We start from the raw sequence: 22820 nt of genomic DNA, 5'->3' as shown, positions 1-22820 counted from the left end.
ACCGCTTCTTTCAGTCAGTGGATATACTCTGTGCAAAAGAAAGAAAGGTCTGAAATCCAGGAGAGGCAGCCATGTGAGCTTCATTCCTGTATTTTAAAAAATCTCTCTTGGGCAGATAAAATGTGGCTCTAGATATTGTTCTCTTTGGAATGTGCAGTTTTTCATCAGCAACTTCCTTATTTAAATTTGGTCATTTTGGAGGAAACAAGGGCTCACCATGCCCTGAAGGTCCCTTGATTTGAGTCAGCTTGAGGGGGATACCTGCTACATTTTCAGGAGACGTGTCCTGACCATGGGCCAAGACCTGAACTGCCTCCAGGATGCCACTGAGTTGAAGGGTGAAGATGCAGAAAGTACCAGTTCAAACCAGAAGAATCCCTGCTTCTAGCCACAAATACATATTCTTGTGAGCTTGTAAAGCCTCAGAGCTCATAGGAAACTGATTCTGGTGCTCATCCATCTGCCTAGTGACAACTCACAGACAGTGTTTGAAGGTATGGTTAAACTCACGCAAAAGTTCTTTGACAAGTATTTTTCCTCAGTGGCTGTGGCCACCTAATTTCCAGTAAATTAGAGATATCTGGGGCTGACTCAAATCCTCTCAAAATTTCAGGCCTGCATAATCCTTTAGATCTGTTCTGACTTAAGTATTGTTAATCCCAAGTTTATTTCAATGCTGGTTGAAAAAATGTAAACTGAATGCACTGATAGGTTTTGTCAGAAGTGGTATGTGCTCATGCCCACTGATCCCTCTTGGAACCCGCAGTGCATCACTGTTAACCTCATGGTCCCTAGTAGCCTAAAGCTGGGCTTGAAACTCAAAATCCATTTAGTCAAAACTCTGCTCTTGACCTTGTTTAATAAACTTTCAGCTATTTAACTGGCTTTGGTCTGAAGTATAAATCTTCAGATAGGGAAAAATTTTACTAACAGCATGACCTTAGTCATGGTAATTACCTTAGTCAAAGGTAATTCAGAAATTACCTTTCTGAATCTGTTTCTCACCTGTAGGATGGAACTAAGGTATTACTTTGTTGAGTTGCTGTGAAGATTCAATGAGGTAATAATACAGGGAAGGCATCCAGTACAGCACCTGGATACAGTAGACGCTTAAAAAGATGCCATTTCTGTGACTTCAGAGGCTGCTTATATATATAAAAGCAGCCTCAGAGTTCTCTTTCTGTGGCCCTTTTGGACCGGACATCAAAAGAAATGTAGGAACCGTACACCCAAAACATATCCTTCTGTGATTTTATTGTAACATCGATTTAGTGAAAGTTACAAATGATTGAAAGTAGTATAAATTTTCATATAACGAAAGATAATTATAGGATTTGGGGCCTAGGAATGAATATATATATATAATTTCTTTTTTTGTATTTTTCTGAAGTTGGACACAGAAAGGCAGTCAGACAGACTCTGCATGCAACCGACCGGGATCCACCTGGCACGCCCACCAGGGGGCGATGCTCTGCCCATCTGGGGCGTTGCTCTGTTACAACCAGAGCCATTCTAGCGCCTGAGGCAGAGGCCACAGAGCCAGCCCCAGCGCCTGGGCCAACTTTGGCCCAGGCCTGCATAATCCTTTAGATGAGCACATACCACTTCTGACAAAGAAAACCTATCAGTGCATCCAGTTTACATGGGCCAATGGAGCCTTGGCTGCGGGAGGGGAAGAGAGAGACAGAGAGGAAGGAGAGGGGGAGAGGTGGAGAAGCAGATGGGCGCTTCTCCTGTGTGCCCTGGCCAGAAATCGAACCCAGGACTCCTGCACGCCAGGCCGACGCTCTACCACTGAGCCAACCGGCCAGGGCCTGCTTCTATATATTTTAACTACCACTGCTGCTAGTACTGTTACTGCTGTGACAAAAACAACTATTACTGCTACCTCTTCCAGCAACTTCTTCCTAGGCCCCAAATCCTATAATTATCTTTAGTTATGTGAAAATTTATACTACTTTCAATCAGTTGTAACTTTCACTAAATTGATGTTACAATAAAATCACAGAAGGGTATGTTTTGGGTGTACGGTTCCTACATTTCTTTTGATGTCCGGTCCAAAAGGGCCACAGAAAGAGATAAATGATAGGTCCAAAAATCTCTTTAACCATTAACTATAGGAGCCACAACTGTAACTTGTAAAGTTAAAAATAACATTTATTATTTCATTTTGTCCCCAGCCACAACTGTAACTTGTAAAGTTAAAAATAACGCTTATTATTTTTCATTCTGTCCCAGGTCGAGCCAGAAAGGATTTTTAATTTTAAGTCAATGATTACTCTGCACCTCACACTTGTAACTGGCTGCGGGCCAGTAGTTTTCAGCCAACTCTGATACAAGAATACACCAGAGCAGGGACAGAAGTTTATATGTGAATTGATTATTTAGCTCCGAGGCCCAAAGTTCATTCCTGTGGCAGGTTATTACTATTTTTTAAAAAGTTAGAAAGATCTAGGAAACTCATGACTGAGGCAGAAGGAGGGAATTTATCACAAAGTGGCAAATACCCGAAGGAACTGGCATCTCATACAACCACTCCTTGGAAATCAGTTCCGTGCAGACGGGCTCAACAGCCCAAGGTGAGGGAGGTGGAAAAGCTGCCGGGGAGTCTAAAAGTAACTACTGCTGGAACCATAGTAGCAGCAGAACTTTCTCAGGCATGATTCAAGGTTTCAACTTTAATATCCTTGTCGCTGTTCAAACTATAGGACTTGATTCAAGCTCTTCTAGCATAGGCTTCTTGAGACACTAACACTTCTTACAGATCATGCAACATCTGGATAAATGCCCAAGTAATATGCCAAATGGTCTAGTTTGCACTTGTCTTCAGTTAATTTCAAGCAAACTGCAATAAACACTTTATGACTTAGGGTTGGGAAAGATTCAAAAATGTACTGTGTTAAAACATATTTTATGCCTGAAACTTATGCCTATGCCAAGTGCTGGGATGCAAGAATGAATTAACTCTGAAATGTCCATGAAGTCTCTAACTTGAATCACAATCCACACTTCAAAGCAGCACTAACCAACAGAACTTTCTACAATGGCAGAACCTTCTGTGTCTGCTCTGTCCAATTCGTTTGTGTAGCTAGTAGCTACTTTATTGAGTAGAGCTTTTCCAGAGCAAGGGCTCTGGCAAAATTCACTAATGACATTTTTACCACCTACTTAAGTAGACAATTTCAGTCTTCATTTGACTAGGATTCTCTGAAGTATTTGACTCCATTGACCATTTCATCTTTGAAAATCTCTCTTCTCTGGTTTCACGGCTCTCTTCCCACCTTTCTTCTCTTTCTTCCTTCTCTGCCTGCCTCTAACGCTAGGATTTTCTATGGCTCCACCCTTAGTCCTTTCCTCTTCTCCATGAACTCTCCCTATGTAATGTCATCCATTCCCAACATTACTGAGTGCTTACTGTGTAGGCTTCATTCTAAGTATTTTACATGCATCATCTAACTTAATTATCACCAATGTATAATAAAATGTAAATACTATTATTATCCTTATGAGGTGAGAATCAGAAGCTTAGAGAATTCAAGTAATCTGGTCAAGCTCAGGTTCAAACACAAATAACTGACTATGACGCCGAGGACCCTGACTTCTGTATCTACAGTTGAGACCAGATTTCTCATTGTATATTTCTACCTGGATGTCTTTAAAGGCATTTAAAATTCAACATGCCACAAAGTATAAACTCTTTATCCATATATATATGGCAAGGAGGCAGAGACAGACTCCCACATGCGCCCTGACCAGGATCCACCTGGCAAGCCCCCTACCAGGCAATGCTCTGTCTATCTGGGCTGCCGCTCCATTGCTCAGCAACCAAGCTATTTTAGCACCTGAGGTGAGGCTATGGAGCCATGCTAAGTGCCTGGGGCCAACTTTGCTTGAATCATTCAAGCCACGGCTGTGGGAACAGAAGAGAGAGAAAGAGATGGGGGGTGTATGTGGAGAAGCAGACGGGTGCTTCTCCTGTGTACCCTGACCAGGAATCAAACCTGAGACTTCCACATGCCAGGCTGATGCTCTGCTGCTGAGGCAACCAGCCAGGGCCTTTCAACCTTTTTTTGCTTTGCTTACACACTAGTGCCTATTCTGGTAAGCACCATCCACCAATCCAGAAATACTCACCAGTCCTGGGGGTCATACTAGTCGTCCCCTATCCTTTACTCTGAATCTGACTGATGCCTCTTGAATTCACTAGCTCTTCTCCATCCCTGATGTCAGTGCCTTGATGTGGGCCTTTTCATTCCTTACCTGGACTTCTGCAATAGTCTCCCAACTGGTCTTCCAGCTATTGTTCCTGCTCCATGTAGTCCATTTACCATATTGCTAGTGACCTTTCTAAAATGAACATCTGTTCATAATATGAAAGATTGCCTAAAACCCTTCCATGAGCTTTTCACAGAAAGCTTTCATGATATGATCCCTGAATCATTATTTCTTTATGTTCTCCACATTGCACTCTTTATCACAGTCACACCAAATAGCCTGTACTCTGTACCTAGGCCATGGTTACATCACAAGCCCCTGTACATGCTATTCCTTTTAGCTCCCTTTTTCTTCTATGAAATTCTTATTCCTCTAATACTTAGTTAAACTTTCCCCTCCTCTAAGAAGCCTTTCTTCACCTTCCCAGGTAGACTCAACCCTTCTTTCCTTGGTGTCTTCTGTGCATCCCATTCAAACCTCTATTACAGCCCTTTTCACACCACTCAGCATTTATTTAGACATGTGTATAACTTATCTACCTTCTGGGGACCCCTTGAAAACAGGGACTGGCACTTACTCTATCTTGAGTCTTTGGTACCTACTCTGTGCCTAGGACCTAGTTGAGACACTGAACTGAGAACAGTGATGCTTTTGGCTATCCAGACCCTGAAGCAGAAATCTTACGTGCCATGATTCCACTACTTGTAATATAGTGTTTAGTCTTGGGAGGAGACTTTGTAGATGAAGAAAATCAACCCACCACTGGACTATTCCTGTCTCCCTCTACATAGGGTTTTTACTAGAGGCAATTCCAGTCAGTTCCAGTAACAGAGAAGAACATGAATGTGATACCAAGCCCCACCTGATAGTGACGACCTGTCCAATGTCCAATGTCAAGCCATTCAACTGTGCAATGAACACAGCTGCCACTGCTTCATACAGTGCAGTCCCATCCATGTTGATTGTAGCACCAACAGGTAACACAAATCTAGTGATCCTTTTGTCCACCTGGTTCTTTTCTTCAGCACAGCGGAAAGTGACAGGCAGTGTTGCTGAACTGTGCAATAAAAGCACAAAGGAACTTATGGCTTAGAAATGCTAGTCCTCAATCCCTGTCTGAAGAGACACCTCTATTCCAAAAACTAAACCAAGAGCACAAAGCATGTTGGTACTTTTTACAGGTTCATGAATCAGAAGGTGCTATGGTTGCCACTGCTCCAAGTTTACAGCATAACCCCTTCCTGGGCTTCAGGCCATGCCAAGAGGACAAGAACTATCCAACAAGGGAAAGGAATATGCTTACAGACAAGGGCAGGGACTATGGAGATCATTTCTTGAATTAAAGTCAGCTACAAAACCACAAGCTGCAACCAGTGCTTCAGGTGAGGTGAGAGTGGATAAGGGGTGGCTCAGAGATTTCTTCTAGACACCCCTCTTCTATTTACCTGGAAGAGATCATGAGAGCTGTCAGGAGAGCCTGCGCCATTCCCATGGCGAATCGGAAGGGGTTCTTTCTTACGATTATGAAATATATCAGCGGGAGAATTATAATGGAGTGGATGGCAAGCCTGTAAACAAGAGAGAGAAAAAGGTTCATAGATGATACCACTTCTTCATATTAATCCTTTTTTCCAAACAGCTTTGTTATTCATAATGATATTAACTTTCATGCTGACCCAATGAGAAAATGAGATGTAGGGCAAGAATATGTCTCCATTCCACATAGGATAAGAGATTCATTCAGGACATGAAGTATCTTGTCAAAGTTACTGGTAAAGCCAGTAGCTGAATCCCCATTTCAGAGCTTACAGACCGTTATATCATGCTTCGAAGCCCTGTATATGCTATTCCTGCTAAACATGCCAAATACATTCACTTCCTTCTGCTCCTGAATTCTTACTTCTCCTCTACGGTTCAGTAAACACCCCTCCCCCCCCCTTTTCAAGAAACCTTCCCTCAACTTCCCAGATCCAGCTGACCCTTCCCTTCTTGGTGACTCTCTGGGCCCATACAAACCTCTATTGTAGTCCTCATCATAGTCCTCAGCTACTCGGTTCCCTGGACCATACTGCTGTCTTGCTGGACAGCATCCACTGCCTATGAGGGCAGTGATCATTGCAGTAAGGAAGAGGAAGTCACTGTTTTTTCATAGGACTGACTCTCTTCTCTTTGTAATTCCTGTCTTTCAATACTATCCCTTGTTTCACAGGGAAATATAAAGGTTACAAAAAACAGGGCGCTTCAGAAATGAGACTGATTCATAAGTGGCAACTTAAGAACTTAAAGATCCATTATGTAATGCTAAAATAGTAAGAAGTGGTCATTGAAAATACAGCTTCTGGAGGTCTGGAAAGAGGGTCTTAGCTGGACAGAAAACCTATAGCTAAGAACTACAAGGAACTGACTTAGTTTTATGTTAGAAATCTAGATGGGCCTGACCGGGCGGTGGCGCGATGGATAAAGCGGCAGACTGGGATGCGGAGGACCCAGGTTTGAGACCCTGAGGTTGCCAGCTTGAGCACAGGCTCATCTGGTTTGAGCAAAGTTCACCAGCTTGGACCCAAGGTCTCTGGCTCGAGCAAGGGGTTACTCGGTCTACTGCAGCCCCACGGTCAAGGCACATATGAGAAAGCAATCAATGAACAACTAAGGTGTCGCAACAAAAAACTAATGATCGATGCTTCTCATCTCTCTCCATTCCTGTCTGTCCATATCTCTGACTCTTTCTCTGTCACTGTAACAACAACAAAAAAAAAAAAAAAAAAAAAAAGAAAGAAAGAAACCTAAATGGGATAAGAAAACAGAAATCAGCTGAACCCCATTGTGAAATGGATCAGCATAATAAACCTGAGCCACATCACTGCCTGGACACAGCCACTAACCTCTAGTAAAGTAGATGGTCCTACCTCCCTTGGCACCAGGGCCCTGGGATTTGACTAACCCTCACACTGTAGGAATCCAGCCTTTTTCCCTGTTGGCCAGCATGGCTATCCTTTTGGTAAACACAGATTAAATACCAAATGCTGTGTAGTGTAAACTCCATGATGCAACTGAGTTCCAATGAGTGAGCTGATATTCAAGTTTGGTGTTTGAGCCTGACCAGGCGGTGGCGCAGTGGATAGAGCATCAGACTGGGATGCAGAGGACCCAGGTTTGAAACTCCGTGGTCACTGGCTTGAGCGCAGGCTCATCTGGTTTGAGCACAGGTCACCAGCTTGAACCCAAGGTTGCTGGCTTGAGCAAAGGGTCACACGGTGTGCTGTAGCTCCCCCCCCCCCCCCGTTAAGGCACATATGAGAAAGCAATCAATGAACAACTGAGGTGCTGCAATGAAAAATTGATGCTTCTCATCTCTCCCTTCCTATCTGTCCCTATCTATCCCCCTCTCTGTCTCTCTCTGTTTCTGTCACACACACACACAAAAAGTTTGGTGTTTGGGGACACCAACAGACAGGAGTCAAACTCATTCTCATGGTCCATATTTCTCAGCACATGTGATGTACCCCACCCCTGGCTACATATCTGGGGTACCGTTTATAACCTATGCCCTCAAGAAACCAATTACTGGGCTGTAACAAATATGCAAATGACCTGTCTCTCACTGCATTCCTGCTTTACACAATTCCTACCAGCCTAAAGATTTTTCTGACCCTGGTAGGTTGGCTTAGTGCACAGAGCATTGGCCTGGTGGTGTGCGTATGTCCCAGGTTCAATCCCTAGTCCAGGCACACAGAAGAAGCGACCATTTGCTTCTCTTCCCCACCCTCTCCTCCTTCTTTCCTTCTTCCCCTCCCACAGCCAGTGGTTAGATTTGTTGGAGCGTGGCCCTGGGTGCTGAGGATAGATCAGGTTGATTCGAGCATCAGCCTCAGATGGGGTTTGCAAGATGGATCCCAGTCCAGGCACATGCTGGAGTCTGTCTATCTCCACTCCTCTCACTTTAAAAAAAAAAAAATATTTTTCCAGCATACTCTCTGGCCCTGCGATGATGCAGCGAGTGACAGTGGTCATCAGCCTCAACAACAGGGTTGGAACCTCCCAGACATCCTGCTCCTACTTGTTCAACTCTGATTTTATTCAGGTCCTGCTTAAGTTCTTTCAGGCTCATGGACATAGGGGTTATTCTCAATTTTTGGTTAGTTTCTGTCCTTGAGGAAGTGTAGTTCAAGAGGGAGCCAAAATTGAAGACCAGTGGGTTTTGCTTTTGTTTTAAAAAAATTATTCGAACACAACTAATGAAGACTGTGACAGAGCCTGGTCCAGGCTGTTCTGCCAAGATCTGGCAGTGAGGACCTCCAGTACCGCTGTACTGGAGGGCAGCCCCCCACTCCCTGCTCTCTTATTGCCAAGCCCCATTTCCCCTGCACATGGGAGAGAAGCCGACTATAACCAACCGAAACCCAGCCTCTCGAGTTCAAGTGAGGTTTCTGTTTCTTCTCTTGAGTCTGACCTACCCAGTCATGACAGTGGCCATATAGAGGCCCAGCTTGCGGAATATTTCCCAGTCTTCAACTTCTATGATCTTCCCGGCAATCAGGAATAAGATACCAAGTGGCATGTAACTAGAAAGCAAACACAACGCAGTCAGCAGGCGGTTTCTCAGGGTGGGACTATTGGGGGCCCGTGCCTCGGCTCTGCACACACTCTCTGCTGGAGGAGCACCAGGCAGACAGACAACGAAGCTCAGGTCTCAGCAGCGTCTCAGTTCCAGGCCCTCATGGATTGCACTAGCACCAGGTTTCAACACCTTGTGCACCTTAAATTTTACCTATCTAAGCTGCCGTAATGGGACAAACTGGGCCACAAAATGCAGTTATTTTACCTATATAATTTTATTAACCAGTGTCACCCCAATAAATTCAATAAAATAACTAACTAAATAAGAAGGTTTAGTTAAACTGGTGCAGATCCCTTTCATTTCTCCCAGTACACATACATTCTACCAATTGTCACATCTGAGATCTCATGATAGGTTGATCCTCCAATCATCACTAGCCTCTTTCTAGACATGGTCATCTTGTCTCCCAGAGAGTAGCGTCAGCAATAGAGTTAGTAGTGGAAGTGCTCGTAATAGTTGTTGGTGGAGCTCACATTACATGTTTCGTGTTCGCTTTAGTATTTCATGTGCATCCAATCACGTAGGACACATCTCCCAACCCTAGTGGGAGATTTTATTATCCTTTTTTATAGACGATAAAGCTGAGTTTCAGTGGAATTAAGTGACTAAAATAACTGAACCCTTTACGTGACTCTCAATGTCTACATTTCGGAGTAAATAATGTTAAACTAACTCAATATGAGAGACATGGGACAGAGGTCTCTGAGGAAAGGCAGACTTTTTGGCATCTCCAGAGACAGGGCAAATATTCAAGCAACTTTCATTTTGGATGGGTTAGTGCTCATGCTGTACCTGTCGTATTTTTAACATCACTTCTGCATGGGGGCTAATAAAGAAAACACTTTGTGTTTTAATGTGCAAGGAATCCCATTTAAATCATTCCTTCAGGAGTTACTTCTCACATGAATAGCTGGTTGGGTACAAGTTGATTAAGGGCTTTGGTAGAAAAGACAATGGCTGATATCTACACTTTTGTTAGTTAACAAAAGTAGTATGTGGAATGATTTAATATTCTAGTGTCTTAATATTCAGGATTCACTTGGTCTAGGGTGAGTTAGCTGAGAAGCATAAGACTCTTGGTTCTAATTTTGAGGGGAGAGTTGTCAGGAGAAGCAAGACAGCATTAATGGCATTTGCTCACCACATAATGATCTGAACGATTTTCATGGTTGCGTCACTCAGAGCATTGAAGAAATCCACCAGAATCTGCCCCTTTTCTCCCATTTTTCCAATGACAAGGCCAAAGACGAGGCAAAAGACAATCAAGCCCAGGACGTTTATACCATCTGAATACATGCCTACGACTGTGTAGTCCTTTGTTTCATTCTGTGAGTTGAAACCAAGAAAATATTATCTTGTTAGACTGCACAGGCATTAAATGAGAAGATATAATAGCCAATCATAATAAACTAGTAACCTACCAGTCAGTCAACAATACTTTGGGAAATATACCTTAAAAAAAACCCCACCTATGCACATATCAATTTTTACCACCCCATCCTTAGTCATTGATGTTTAAAGTGTTTTTTTTTTCTCTTTCTCTCAACAAATCTATATTTGAGATTTCTTATTCTGGGATGTTTTACATTTTTAATAAGAACATTAGAATCAAGGCATTTTTAAAGGGTTATTTTAACTACTACCTACATTTGGAGGCTGTATTAAAAAGATAGGAATTAATAATGCAGAAAACAAAATATTTACCACTGTGGACTTATTTAGGACACATTACTGTTTTATCCTGATAATGAGGCATAGAAACAGTCTTTATGCCTCTAATTCTGAATGACCAACAGGATTTTGGAGATATAAAAGTTAACCACATTCCTACTATGAGCCATTTCTTTGCTTTATCCTGGGTAAGAACAGCATGAGATTTACTATTCATAAGGACCTAACGTAAATGGACGAGCCCCTGAGGTAACAGTCATTTCTTAGTTACTATTTGATTTAATCAAACAAGTATTTATGGAGCAGCTAGAGTATGCCAACTGCTCCGGCTACAGCATAAAGTCTTAAAGTATATCTGAAGAGACAAAACTAACCATGAGAAACATGAGCCAATGATAGCAACTTGGTGTGTAATTAAGCGCACAGCCAAGCTATGAGTTATAGGTGTCACTTGAAATTAGGGACATGAATGAAGGCTATGAGGTTAGGGAAAGCTGGGCCTGAAGAGCAGGCAGCCTGGAGTTGCAAACACACTCTGAAAAATGGTAAGCAAAGGCAAAAGTCGTATGTACTGATCCTCTGTACCTGCTTAGATAATTCCTACACATCCTTTATGGCTCCCAAACTCACTTAAAGCATCCTGTGAAAGCCTCAGAATACCCTGTTCTTCCGTATTCATCACTGCCATATCCGTCCTCACTTTTTTTCTCTTCTTTTCCAAGTGAGAGGAGAGGAGATAGAGACTCCCACATGTGTCCCGACCGGGACCCAACCCCATCTGGGGTTGATACACTGTCCATCTGGGGTTGCTGTTCTGTTGCTTGCCAACTGAACTATTTTTAGTGCCTGAGGCAGGGCCATGGTGCCAACTTCAGTGCCTGGGGCCGACTCACTCAAATGAGCCATGACTGCCAGGGGAGAGGGGAGAAAAGGGGTAGGGATAGAGAAGCAGATGGTCGTTTCTCTTGTGTGCCCTGACCGGGAATCAAACCTGGGACTTCCACATGCTGGGCTGAGGCTATACTGCTGAGCCAACCAGCTAGGGTGGCAATTATGTGGTCACCAACACTGAATTAGCAAATATTGAATCATTGTTTCCAAGGAAAATATATGATTAAGTTCCTGGGAACAAATGTTTACAACAGTTTTGTCAAATAATACATAACCTTGCTTTATGCATGTTTCTGTTCAGATATACCTTATTTAATATATATTGTTGATTTGTTAACATTGAACTCACAACCAACACACTATAATTCATGCCTGAATGAAGTTTATTTAACATACTATATTCCCATGAGGCCCATCGCAGCCTTCTTGGGTTTAGGAATTGCAGATAGAGCTTCAGAACTACAGTTGGGGAGTATTTTAAACAGTGAAATTACCATGACAGGTACAAAACTGTAAAAACTGTGGTGTAAACATGCCACCAAAGGATACTTGTTTATGGTATGAGAGCTGAAACAGGCAGGCAGAGCATAGCTTTGTTCAACCTCAGCTGGGAACATATGTGCATTGTGTGACAAATTTTTCACCACTCTTTGCATGTGTACGGAAGCACCTTAAATGCTGATTTTGAGGCTGCAAACACATTTTAGTAAGTAGGTGAAGTCACAAATGCAGAGTGCATGTATAATGAGGATTGTATTTGTATCTCCTGCTCACTCACAACTCAGCCCCTGCCTACTGGGGAGGGGTGAGGGGGACAAGGAAGGAAATAGTACCTTAAAAACAGCAGTTGTCATGACAGCTGTGACACCAGTCATATTCATCTGTGGCTCACTGGGAGGCTTCACTTCTTTACGCATGGTTTTATACTGCACGTTGGAGGCAGAAAAGACAAAGAAACAAAGTTTTTTAAGCATCTGAGGCTAAATCACAGGAATACAGTTACTTTGGGCAAACAAGTACCACTCAAAGGTTCTATCTCTGATGCCTCTAGGAGCTCTAGGTGTTGACAGAACCTTCTTTGAGTCCTTGAAACCAAAAATGGAACCAAAAAATCCAACCCGTGACTCCAACAGCCACCATTCAATGATGTCAAAATATTCTCTCACTTTATAATAGAGGAAATATAATGCAGCAATAATGTGAAAGAAAATGTAGGTTTTATTTGTTGGTGCTTTAACAGACAGACTCTACAGAAATCCTGTCAATTATTTGTTTCTATTTATTTACTTATTCATTTATTATTTTTAGCCTATACACTAACGCAGAATTTCATCACTTTGCTAAATGTAGGCACTCTGACTTTTACAAACATAAACAACTATCTGGTTGTTCCAAAATCAACAGTCCTCTTGGGGCTATTCCATAAGATTGCTGTTGAACTCCCTTCCTTCAGCCCTGTCTGCTTCTGTGGAGCTTCAGCAGAGAGGTTTAAAAAGAGCTAGTATACCATTACACCAGGCACGCATGTCACTCCTGCGAGGCTCTGCCAACACCAATAACCTTACAAACGACCACTGTGGCGGAAGAGCGAAGGCACCTCTGAAATAGAGGTGGTTCTATGCTGCTTGGAGGTCAGCAGCGAGCAATTTAATTGCCATTTCTGTTGGTAGACACAGGGGTCTCTGTTCATATAATTTATGTAAATGAATTCAGCAGTTTGTGATAGACTCAGCTGTCTAAGTGCATAGATAAACAAGAGAAAAAGACTTGAAGAAAAGAGTAAAGAGATTTTTAAACTTTCCTAGAGAAAAAAACATGGCTTTGTTACATTGCTCCGTAGAGTGCCATCAATAGGGACAGAATGATTATGGAAAGATCAAATACCAGGAACACCAGCCACCCACGTGGGTCAGACGACGATCCCCACCGGAGAGTGAAAGAGGAGACAGAAAGCTACTTTTCTTATTGCACGACGTCTGCCGACAGTTGAAGTTTCTTCACAAGTGCAATGTGGTTCTCCAAAAATAGGGACCAAACGGCATGTTTCAAAACATTCAGTGTCTGACAGTTTTCTGACTTGCTGCCCGTAAGCCATTTTTTTGTGAAAAAAGCATAAATGAAAAGGGGATAGTATAAGCTACAATTACTTCACTGTGACCAGAAAGAATCCAGATACAGAACAGGAGTCACCTGAAATTCCTCCATTCACAAGTATATTTCCTGCCATTTTTGATAGGCTAATTCCCTTTGTTGGGTCAGAGCAGGAAAAAAAACTTATAATTGTAATGGGAAGACCGGAGCAATGTGGGCAAAAGTCAATATTATTACCTGCTGAAAACAGGCTTGGACAAGGTTTTCAGGGAACATGTTCCTGTTGGAGACATGAAAAGCAGTATTATGTTAAAGCAAAGCGTATTGTTTTGTTTGTCATACCCAATACACATTGGTGAAAATGAGTGTAACATAGAATCAGTACTCTGGTTTCTCTCTGGCTTCTTTGCATAATACTTCCTTGTATTAAGACTTATTTTTTCCTGCTAAGCTTTAACCAAGTATATAAAAAACTCCTTTTTTTTTCATCTTTCTTCTTGAAAGGAGGAGAGGGAAGGGAAGGGGAGGGGAGGGGAGGGGAGGGGAAGAAAGGGGAGGAGAGGGGAGGAGAGGAGAGGAGAGGAGAGGACAGGACAGGACAGGACAGGAGAGGAGAGGAGAGGACAGGAGAGGAGAGGAGAGGAGAGGAGAGGAGAGGAGAGGAGAGGAGAGGAGAGGAGAGGAGAGGAGAGGAGATAGAAAGACAGACTCCTGCATGTGCCCCAACCGGGATCCACCTGGCAACCCTCATCTGGGGCCAATGTTCTGCCCATCTGGGGCCATGCTTGCAACTGAGCCACTTTTAGCACCTGAAGTGGAGGTTCCTCAGAGCCACCCTCAGTGTCCTAGGGCCAGTACACTCAAATCAATTGAGCCATGGCTGTGGGAGGGGGAGAGAGAGAGAAAGAGAAAAAGAGAGAGAGAGAAAAGGAAAGGGTGGAGAAGCAGGTGGTCACTTCTCCTATGTGCCCTGACCGGGAATTGAACCCAGGACATCCATATGCTGGGCGAACGCTCTACTACTGAGCCAACCAGCCAGGGCCTAGAAAGTTTTTAATCAACAGTTCTGTAACTGATTCACCGACTAACTGATACACATGCTGTCCTGGGTGAAACACTACACTGGCAGATTAAGAGACTTCTTTAATATTCTGCACATTTCTGTTTGTATAGATGGGAATGTATGCTTACCAAGAGTCCATTACATTTCTTCCCAATTTCTTTATGCCAGTTGAAAATATCACTGTAATTACTGAATTAAAAATTATGTAAATCCATAAAATATGAGTGTGAAAAGGAAGGTATGGTTTCTATAACAACTAAGCCAAATGCCTAGAAACTTAATCAAGACAAATAACTAAAATTTCTGTGGTTACATTAGGTATGGAAGCCAGTTGAAATAAAAAGAAAAAAATGAAAGGATTTGGCACTCAGCTTTCTTTGCAATTTCTAAGAGTTTTGTCACTCTACTTCATGGAAACTGAATCTGGAAATTCTAGATGATGCATTTGTTGCATTCTGCAGCATATATAACACGAATGAGAAGAAATTACAATCAACTGACATACTCGAAGAAAAGACCTTGACCCTACATCAAAAAATTGGCAAATAAATGCACTTAATTTTCAAGTGTAAACAAAATATGTAATGCATATCTATCATTTTTTATGATTCTCTTCTTTAACTGCTATTTATTAACTGACCAATTCCCAGCCCTGATTGCTTCAGATTAAGAGAGTTTTTCCTATACAACTAAAAAATGTATTTCCTGCCTGACCTGTGGTGGCACAGTAGATAAAGCATTGACCTGGAATGCTGAGGTCACTGGTTCTCTGTGGTCCTGCCCAGCCAAGGCACAAACAAGAAGCGAGTACTACAAATTGATGCTTCTCGCTCCTCTCTCCCTGTTACTCTTTTTGTCTCTGTTTCTCTCCTCTCTCTCTAAAAATCAATTTAAAAAATCTTAAAAAAAATGAAATTTATTAGAAAATGTACTTCTTCAAATGTGTCTCAGAACTGACCACCCAACCCAGTGCAGAATCTTAATGCAACAAGTACACTTTCCATATCTCCGTCCACTCTAAAACCTGACAGAGGAGCTCATTCCTTCCATACCCTCTTGGAACCATGAGCTGGCAAACAGGACTGGCAATGTAATTTGCAAGGTCCAGGGCAAAATGAAAATGCACAATAATTTAAAAATCATTAAAAATTTCAAGATGGCAGCAGCAGAGCATTAAACCAAGTGTGAGGCTCTGTGTGACCACAGGTCAAAGGCCAATGAAGCCACCCTGCCGGCGAGACACTCACCTGATTAGGTCTAACATGGCATCCACCGTACTGACTTCAGGGCTGCTGCCAGTCCTGTCAATTTCATCTACTTTCTGGCTGACACCAGGCTTGATGCTCACCACCAGCACGATACCTGTGGCCAAGGACAGCACCCACAAAGTATTAAGACCTTCCCGGGAACCTGGCAACCCCAGTGCACCCCTCTTTGAACCAGTGGGCATAATGGGACCAGGCAATACTGGGATGGGGACTCCATGGTCCAGTCAAAATGTTGACTCTCAGCTGTGACCTCAGCAGCAGCTTTAATTACTTTTTTCATTTAAATAAAGCAGAAGGAATTCTTCCCGTTTCATTTTGTTTGTTTGTTTTTTTAGGTGAAAGGAGGGGACATAGTCAGACAGACTCCTGCATATGCCCCAACTAGGATGCAGCTGGCCACTCCATCTGAGGCTGATGCTCAAGTATTGAGCTATTTTTAGCACCTGAGGCTGTTGTGCTCCTACGGAGCTATCTTCATGGGGTCATGCTTGAACCAATTGAGCCTTTAGCTGCGGGAGGGGAAGAGGAAAGGAAGAGGGAAGGGGGGAGAAGCAGATGGTCACTTCTCTTGTGTGCCCTGACTGGGAATTGAACCTGGGATGTCCATATACTAGGCCGAAGCTCTATCCACTGAGCCACCATCCAGGGCCTTTTTTTAAAAAAAAATGAAGGGGCTATATTCCAGAATTGCTCCTGGAAACACCTGCTGATGAGCATGTTCTTTTTTCTTTACTTTAGGCAGGGGTTGAGGTGAGTGATCCCTTTCCAACTCAAGTCACTTGTTCAATAGCTTCCCACAACTTTTTTTTTACTCACAGATGTTGGTTATTTTCCTGACAGTCACACAGAACAAGCCTGATCTTCCTTCCATTCCACAAGCCTTCAAATATCTGGGAAGCTGTTGTGTAACCCAAAAAAGGGTTGTTCTGTGTTACTGACTCTCAAGGGGTAGAATGAGGAAAAAACATAGCAGTTACAGGGAGATAGTTCTTACAGTGAGGAAGAACTGTCTGAATGGGGAGTGTCTGGGAGCACCATTGTGGCTTTTGGAGGTAAGGGGTTCCTGTCACTAGAGTGGGAGGTTGTAGAAGAGACCAAGGCATCAGAGGTTGTTTGACTGGAGGGGAGTGAAGAAGAAAACAGTCCTCATGCCCCTTATCACTCCTCCCAAGAGGAAATGCCAATCCAAGGGGATAGGACTTCAGGGAGGCTGAATGGGTCGGTCAGTTTTGCTAGTGGGCAATAGAAGGGCTCTGAGTGGCTGTGGTCCGCTCTTCCCTCTCAGCGTTGCAGAAAAGCTATATACCCAGCTTTTTTCTCTGTGTTGGCCTTTCTTAGGAACCTCATGAGATGTGGCTTTGGTTTAAGGCAGGGTTCAGGCCCTCCTAACTCCCCTGGTGTAATAACTTTAAAACCTTCACACCTCTCATCAGTTTATTAACACACAGCTGCAAGGGTCAAGCTGGCTGCCTCTGAATACATTCCCTTTCTCTCTTCTCACTTTGGGCATCCTTAAAATATCATGCTAGGTCACCAGGGAGGGTCCATACTTTCTCCACAAAAGAATGCCAAAGGGACAGGAACAGTTATACGCATTCCCTTAGAACTTTCTCCCTTTTTCAAGTGGAATTTATACTTGGCAAGACTCAGCTGTTAGCTCTGAATACTATGTAAAATTTGAAATGCACTCAAATGCTCTCATTCTGGAAATCTTTATAATTATATTCAACTCCACTATTATAGATTAATTAACTTAAAGGTTGTATAAGCTCTCTGCTTCACTTCCTTCTACCAAATGATCTTGAAAAGGCGTAGAACTGTCACCCTCTTTCTGTTTCTTACTAGAGAATTTAATAAAGAGTACCACATCTGTAATTCAGTCAGTATTATATTTTCTTCATATAAAAGGTGCTGTGCAGGCTTCAAGCCAAAAAGCTTCATGGCAGTGTAACAATACTATTTTCTGATTTACAAAAAATGTACATTATAAAAAACCCAACCACTGTTATTTTTTCCTTCTTTTCCAAGTGAGAGGAGGGGACATAGAGAGCCAGACTCCTGCATGCACCCTGACCGGGATCCATATGGCAACCCCCTTCTGGGGCTGATGTGCTGCCCATCTGAGGCCATGCTCACAACTGAGCTATTTTTAGCACCTGAGGTGGAGGCTCCAGGAGCCATCCTCAATGCCCAAGGCCAATGTTCCCTAACCATTTGAGCCATGACTGTGGGAGGGGAAGAGAGAGAGAGAAGGGGAATGGGAGGGGTGGAGAAGCAGATGGTTGCTACTCCTGTGTGCCCTGATTGAGAACTGAACCTGGGACATTCACACGCAGGGCTGATGCTTTACTACTGAGCTAACCGGCCAGGACCCCAACTACATTTAAATGAAAAGTCACAATTACATAGAGGAATTATATTCAGCAATCAGTTTTACCTAGAATGACAGCAATGACAGTGGTACAGAAATAATATGCGACAGCACGCAGACCGATTTTTCCAGATACATTGGAATCCAGTGCGGCAACACCTGAAAGGAGGAAAAGTGAAATTACTTTAATTTTTTAAAAAATATTTCTAATGATGAGAGAAAGAGAGAGAGAGAGAAGCATCAACTCAGTGTTTCACTTAGTGGTTCCATTTAGTTGTGCACTCATTGGTTGCTTCTTATATGTGCCCTGGCCAGGGAATCAAACCTGCAACCTCAGCATGCTGAGATGACACGCTATTCACTGAGCCACCTGGCCAGGGCCAACAGGGCCAATTTACATTACTTTAAAGATTGATTTCCAGGACTAGTGGTGACTCAATCCTTGAGATGTGAAATAAAAAGCTGAGGGTTGTCACTGGATCTGTGAGGTCTTTCACACACATTCGGATAAGATGCAAAGGGCAAAAAATGCACTTTAAAATTGCAAACACAGAATTAAGAGACAGGAGCCTAGTGAGAGGCAAGTTCCCCTTCTCAGCAGTCCCTCGCTGCTGCAGCCCAAATGAGCATAGTACCTTTGGTTGGTTCTTCTTGGTCCCCTTCACATTTGCTCTAAGGACTTTATCTAGACTCATATGTCATTCAACATCCTTTTGGAATTCAGTATGAAGGAAAAGTTTAATTTGAAGACCTGACATAATTCTTTAATCACATAATGAAAATCCTATAACCCCTGCTGCCTTTTGTTGGGAATGTCAGAGTCAACTAAAAAGATAATTTTTACATGCGCTTATAATAATGTTCATGATAATTACCTGAAAAAAGAAAAAAATATACAGAAAACAAAAATCACTTTAGCTTATCAACAATAGTTAATATTCTTGTGAATTCTCTTCTAATATTTTCTTAATTTTTTGTAAACATACCCGAGAGAATTTTATAGTTTTGAATCTTCTATCTTCCTAATACTGTGTTATAAGCACTTTTCCTTGTTATAAATTCACTCTGAAAATAATTTTAAAGGCTACATAGCCTTCTGTCATGTGGCTGTACCATAATATATTTAATCATCTACTTATTGCTGGATCCTTAGGTAGTCTCAGGGCCAAATTCAATAATAAATCATAGAAATTTCATTAACCATCAGGATGGTTAATAATAAATTTTATTCTCTTTCTTCTTTTAATAATTTTCAAGTTGCTTCTATGTTAATTTTATTGTGTATGGCTTTGATTGTGACACATCTTAAAATTTTCATTTTAAAGAGGCAGGATAAAAATAAAAACTTCTGAGAGCACAGGCGATTTAAGAGATGTGTGTCCACATTGTTAGATGTAGTTTCAAATGGTCTTTTTTCTTATTTCCCAAGAGAAAGGAGGGGTGATAAAGAGACGGATTTCCACATGCACCCCAACTGGGATCTACCAGTTACCTCTGCCCTACCTTGGACCAATGCTCTGCTCATCTGGGCCATGCTCACAATCCAGCTATTTTTAGGGCCTCAGGCAGAGGCTCCACAGAGCCATCCTTAGTGCCTGAGACTGATACTCTGGAAACAATTAAGCCATGACTGTGGGACAGGGAGAGGGATAGAGGGAGGGAGAGAGACGGAGAGAGAAGGGGGAGGGGTGGAGAAGCAGATGGTCTCTACTCCTGTGTGCCCTGACTAGGAATTGAATCCAAGACATTCACACATTGGGCTAATGCTCTACCACTGAGCCAACCAGCCAGGGCCTTAAATGGTCTTTGGCTGTCAATAAAATTATTGAATGTTGCCTGGACTTGCAAGGGTTCTCGTGTTTTTCAACTTCCAGAAATTCTGTGCCGGTCCATGAAAGAGTTAACCACCCTGATGTTGTATGAAGATTACAGACCCAATGAATTCACTTATGCTCAGGGTAATTTCTGCCTTAGTGGTCCCTGAAATAATTCTATTTTCACCGGTCCTCAAGTGTAAAAACATTAACAACCTCTGGTCTAGAATGCCAAGGATAGCTGCAGAAGTGGAAGGCACACACCCCTCCTTGCTAGAAGGGCTTGTTCTTCATCAGAGATGCTTGTATAAATCAAGTCAATGAGGCAGCTCTCTAACTGGACTTTTCTATGTGGGACATGGGGCAAGTTGAGAAGCAAACAAACCATCTTTCAGCAAGGTGTCATTTGGAAGTTTCAGACTACACTGCCTGATTTCCAAAAGAAGTGAATCACATTCAGAATCAAATGATCACCATAGAAAATGATCTTTTGAACCTGCAACATGCGTGAGCTGTCCCATACTATTTGTAAAACCTGAAGTACAGAGTAGCAGGAAAAATAAATGAAGTTGTCATGAATCAACCCCAAGGAAAAGGCAATAAACCTATAGGCTGTCAGCACACACAAGTAATTTGTATATTCACTTCTCACACTATAAAAGGTCTATCCATTTTTTTAAGTGACTAGAGGATTATGTTCCTCACATATTTTTTAAAAATTATTTTTATTTTTATTATTTATTCATTTCAGAGAGGAGAGACACAAAGAGAGAAAGAGAGAGAGAGAGAGAGAAGGTGGAGAGGAGCAGGAAGCATCAACTCCCATATGTGCCTTGACCAGGCAAGCCCAGGGTTTCAAACCCACGACCTCAGCATTCCAAGACGAGGCTTTATCCACTGTGCCACCACAGGTTAGGCTTCCTCACCTATTTGATATAGAAAAAAATCTTTAAGAAAGCTGTCATCTCTCATTCTAAATACACCTTCTTCTGGCTGTTGATTTCTTCTTTGAGAAAAGGGGCTCTGGGTTTTTTTTTTTTTGTGTGTGTGTGTGTATTTTTCTGAAGCTGGAAACGGGGAGAGATAGTCAGACAGACTCCCGCATGCGCCCGACCGGGATCCACCCGGCACTCCCACCAGGGGCGACGCTCTGCCCCTCCGGGGCGTCGCTCTGCCGCAACCAGAGCCACTCTAGCACCTGGGCAGCGGCCAAGGAGCCATCCCCAGCGCCCCGGCCATCTTTGCTCCAATGGAGCCTTGGCTGCGGGAGGGGAAGAGAGAGACATAGAGGAAGGGGGGGGTGGAGAAGCAAATGGGCGCTTCTCCTATGTGCCCTGGCCTGGAATCGAACCTGGGTCCCCCGCACGCCAGGCCGACGCTCTACCGCTGAGCCAACCGGCCAGGGCCGGGCTCTGGGTTCTTTAACAGCCACCCCAGGATGTTATTAAGGGCCCATTCACCCACCTCTGGGACAAGGTTGTACAATTATGATATATGTGTGTGTATATGTGTGTGTATATGTATATATACACACACATATAGGATATATATGATAGGCATGTTGCAACAGTCACATCCTGGAATAACCACAATAATAAAGTTTATTCTCTTTCTTTGGGAAAAATGCAATTTGGTATGCTCAGAAGACTTTCTTTTCTAAATTGTAAGACAATTAAAAATAACAATTCTGCAAAAAACAACAAGAAAATGTTAAATTCTGAAGGCCATAATTCACAAAAAGGAAACTTTTATTTATTTATTTATTTTTTTCCAAGTGGGAGGAGAGGAGATACAGACTCCTGCATGCACCCTGACCAGGATCCACCTGACAACTCCCCTCTGGGGCTGATACTCTGCCCATCTGGGGCCATGCTCACAACGGAGTCTTTTTTAGCACTTGAGGCAAGTCTCCATGGAGCCATCCTCAGTGCCTGGGCCGATGTGCTCAAACCAATCTAGCCATGGCTGAGGGAGAGGAAGAGAGAGAGAAGGGGGTGGAAAAGCAGATGGTCATTTCTGTGTGCCCTGACTGGGAATCGAACCCAGAACACCTACACAATGGGCCAATGCTCTACCATTGAGCCAATTGGCCAGGCTGGGGACTATTTCTTATTTAGTTTTGTTCTCTTAAAAAAAAAAAAGAACAAAGAATAACACAAACACGTAAGTCTGCAAAGTATATTATGTGACCATAAAATGTGCCTATTTCATTGTAGAGCTCTGTATAATTATAATAATTATTTATAACAATATACTAGGTTAAAAAGACAAACAAGAGCAGCATAACGGAACTGAGTAACCTGTATAATAAGCACCTGTATCCCTGACCTAACAGGATATGTATTTCAGATACACTGGCCTTTGGTAGCTCTCCAGTTTAAGCAGCTTCCAGGTCCTAGGGGCTGAGAAGTGATAAAATCAGTGTGGTTGCAGAACTGTTCTCATGTATGTGTTTCATGTCCTCTCAGGATTTTCTTCCAGCAGTGAAACAAATTAAATCTCTGTGGGTAACTGTTTCCAGCATATGTTAATATGTCTTAATTTATCTTAATGATTTGGCGAAGGGCTCTGGTGCCTCTGCTTCTATTCCAGGATCCAGCTGCCAATAAAACCTTCACAATAATAGATTCTCGGTGAAAATGTCTGAAACAAATACCTACCCCAAAGCAGTCAGCAAGCAATTCCCTGCTGGATAGAGTACAGCAACTACCCTGTAGTTATCTTTAGGAAGAGCTTTGGTTTACATTCCTCAGATTTTCTTAGTCCTACAATTCTCCTGGATATCAGAAATGTATTCAAATCAGCAACTGTAGTTCTC

The 22820-nt window shown here is 42.7% G+C and overlaps 1 protein-coding gene across 1 annotated transcript in view; it reads right to left on the bottom strand.

Annotated features, from left to right (window-relative positions):
- SLC1A1 (solute carrier family 1 member 1) overlaps positions 1-22820 on the bottom strand; it is a 96651-nt gene that overhangs the window by 5076 nt on the left and 68755 nt on the right. The window contains exons 3-10 of the mRNA XM_066257182.1: positions 18255-18347; positions 15797-15911; positions 13724-13766; positions 12229-12321; positions 9975-10159; positions 8670-8777; positions 5661-5783; positions 5078-5272 (exon numbers count right to left, since the gene is read on the bottom strand). Of these exons, the coding sequence (XP_066113279.1) occupies positions 5078-5272; positions 5661-5783; positions 8670-8777; positions 9975-10159; positions 12229-12321; positions 13724-13766; positions 15797-15911; positions 18255-18347 (955 nt within the window). The remainder of the gene's footprint in view (positions 1-5077; positions 5273-5660; positions 5784-8669; positions 8778-9974; positions 10160-12228; positions 12322-13723; positions 13767-15796; positions 15912-18254; positions 18348-22820) is intronic.

Source organism: Saccopteryx bilineata, chromosome 2 (genome assembly GCF_036850765.1).
Source record: "Saccopteryx bilineata isolate mSacBil1 chromosome 2, mSacBil1_pri_phased_curated, whole genome shotgun sequence".
NCBI lineage: Eukaryota > Metazoa > Chordata > Mammalia > Chiroptera > Emballonuridae > Saccopteryx > Saccopteryx bilineata.
The sequence above is the reverse complement of the archived record's forward strand: the minus strand, read 5'-3'. Positions and strand labels throughout refer to the sequence as shown.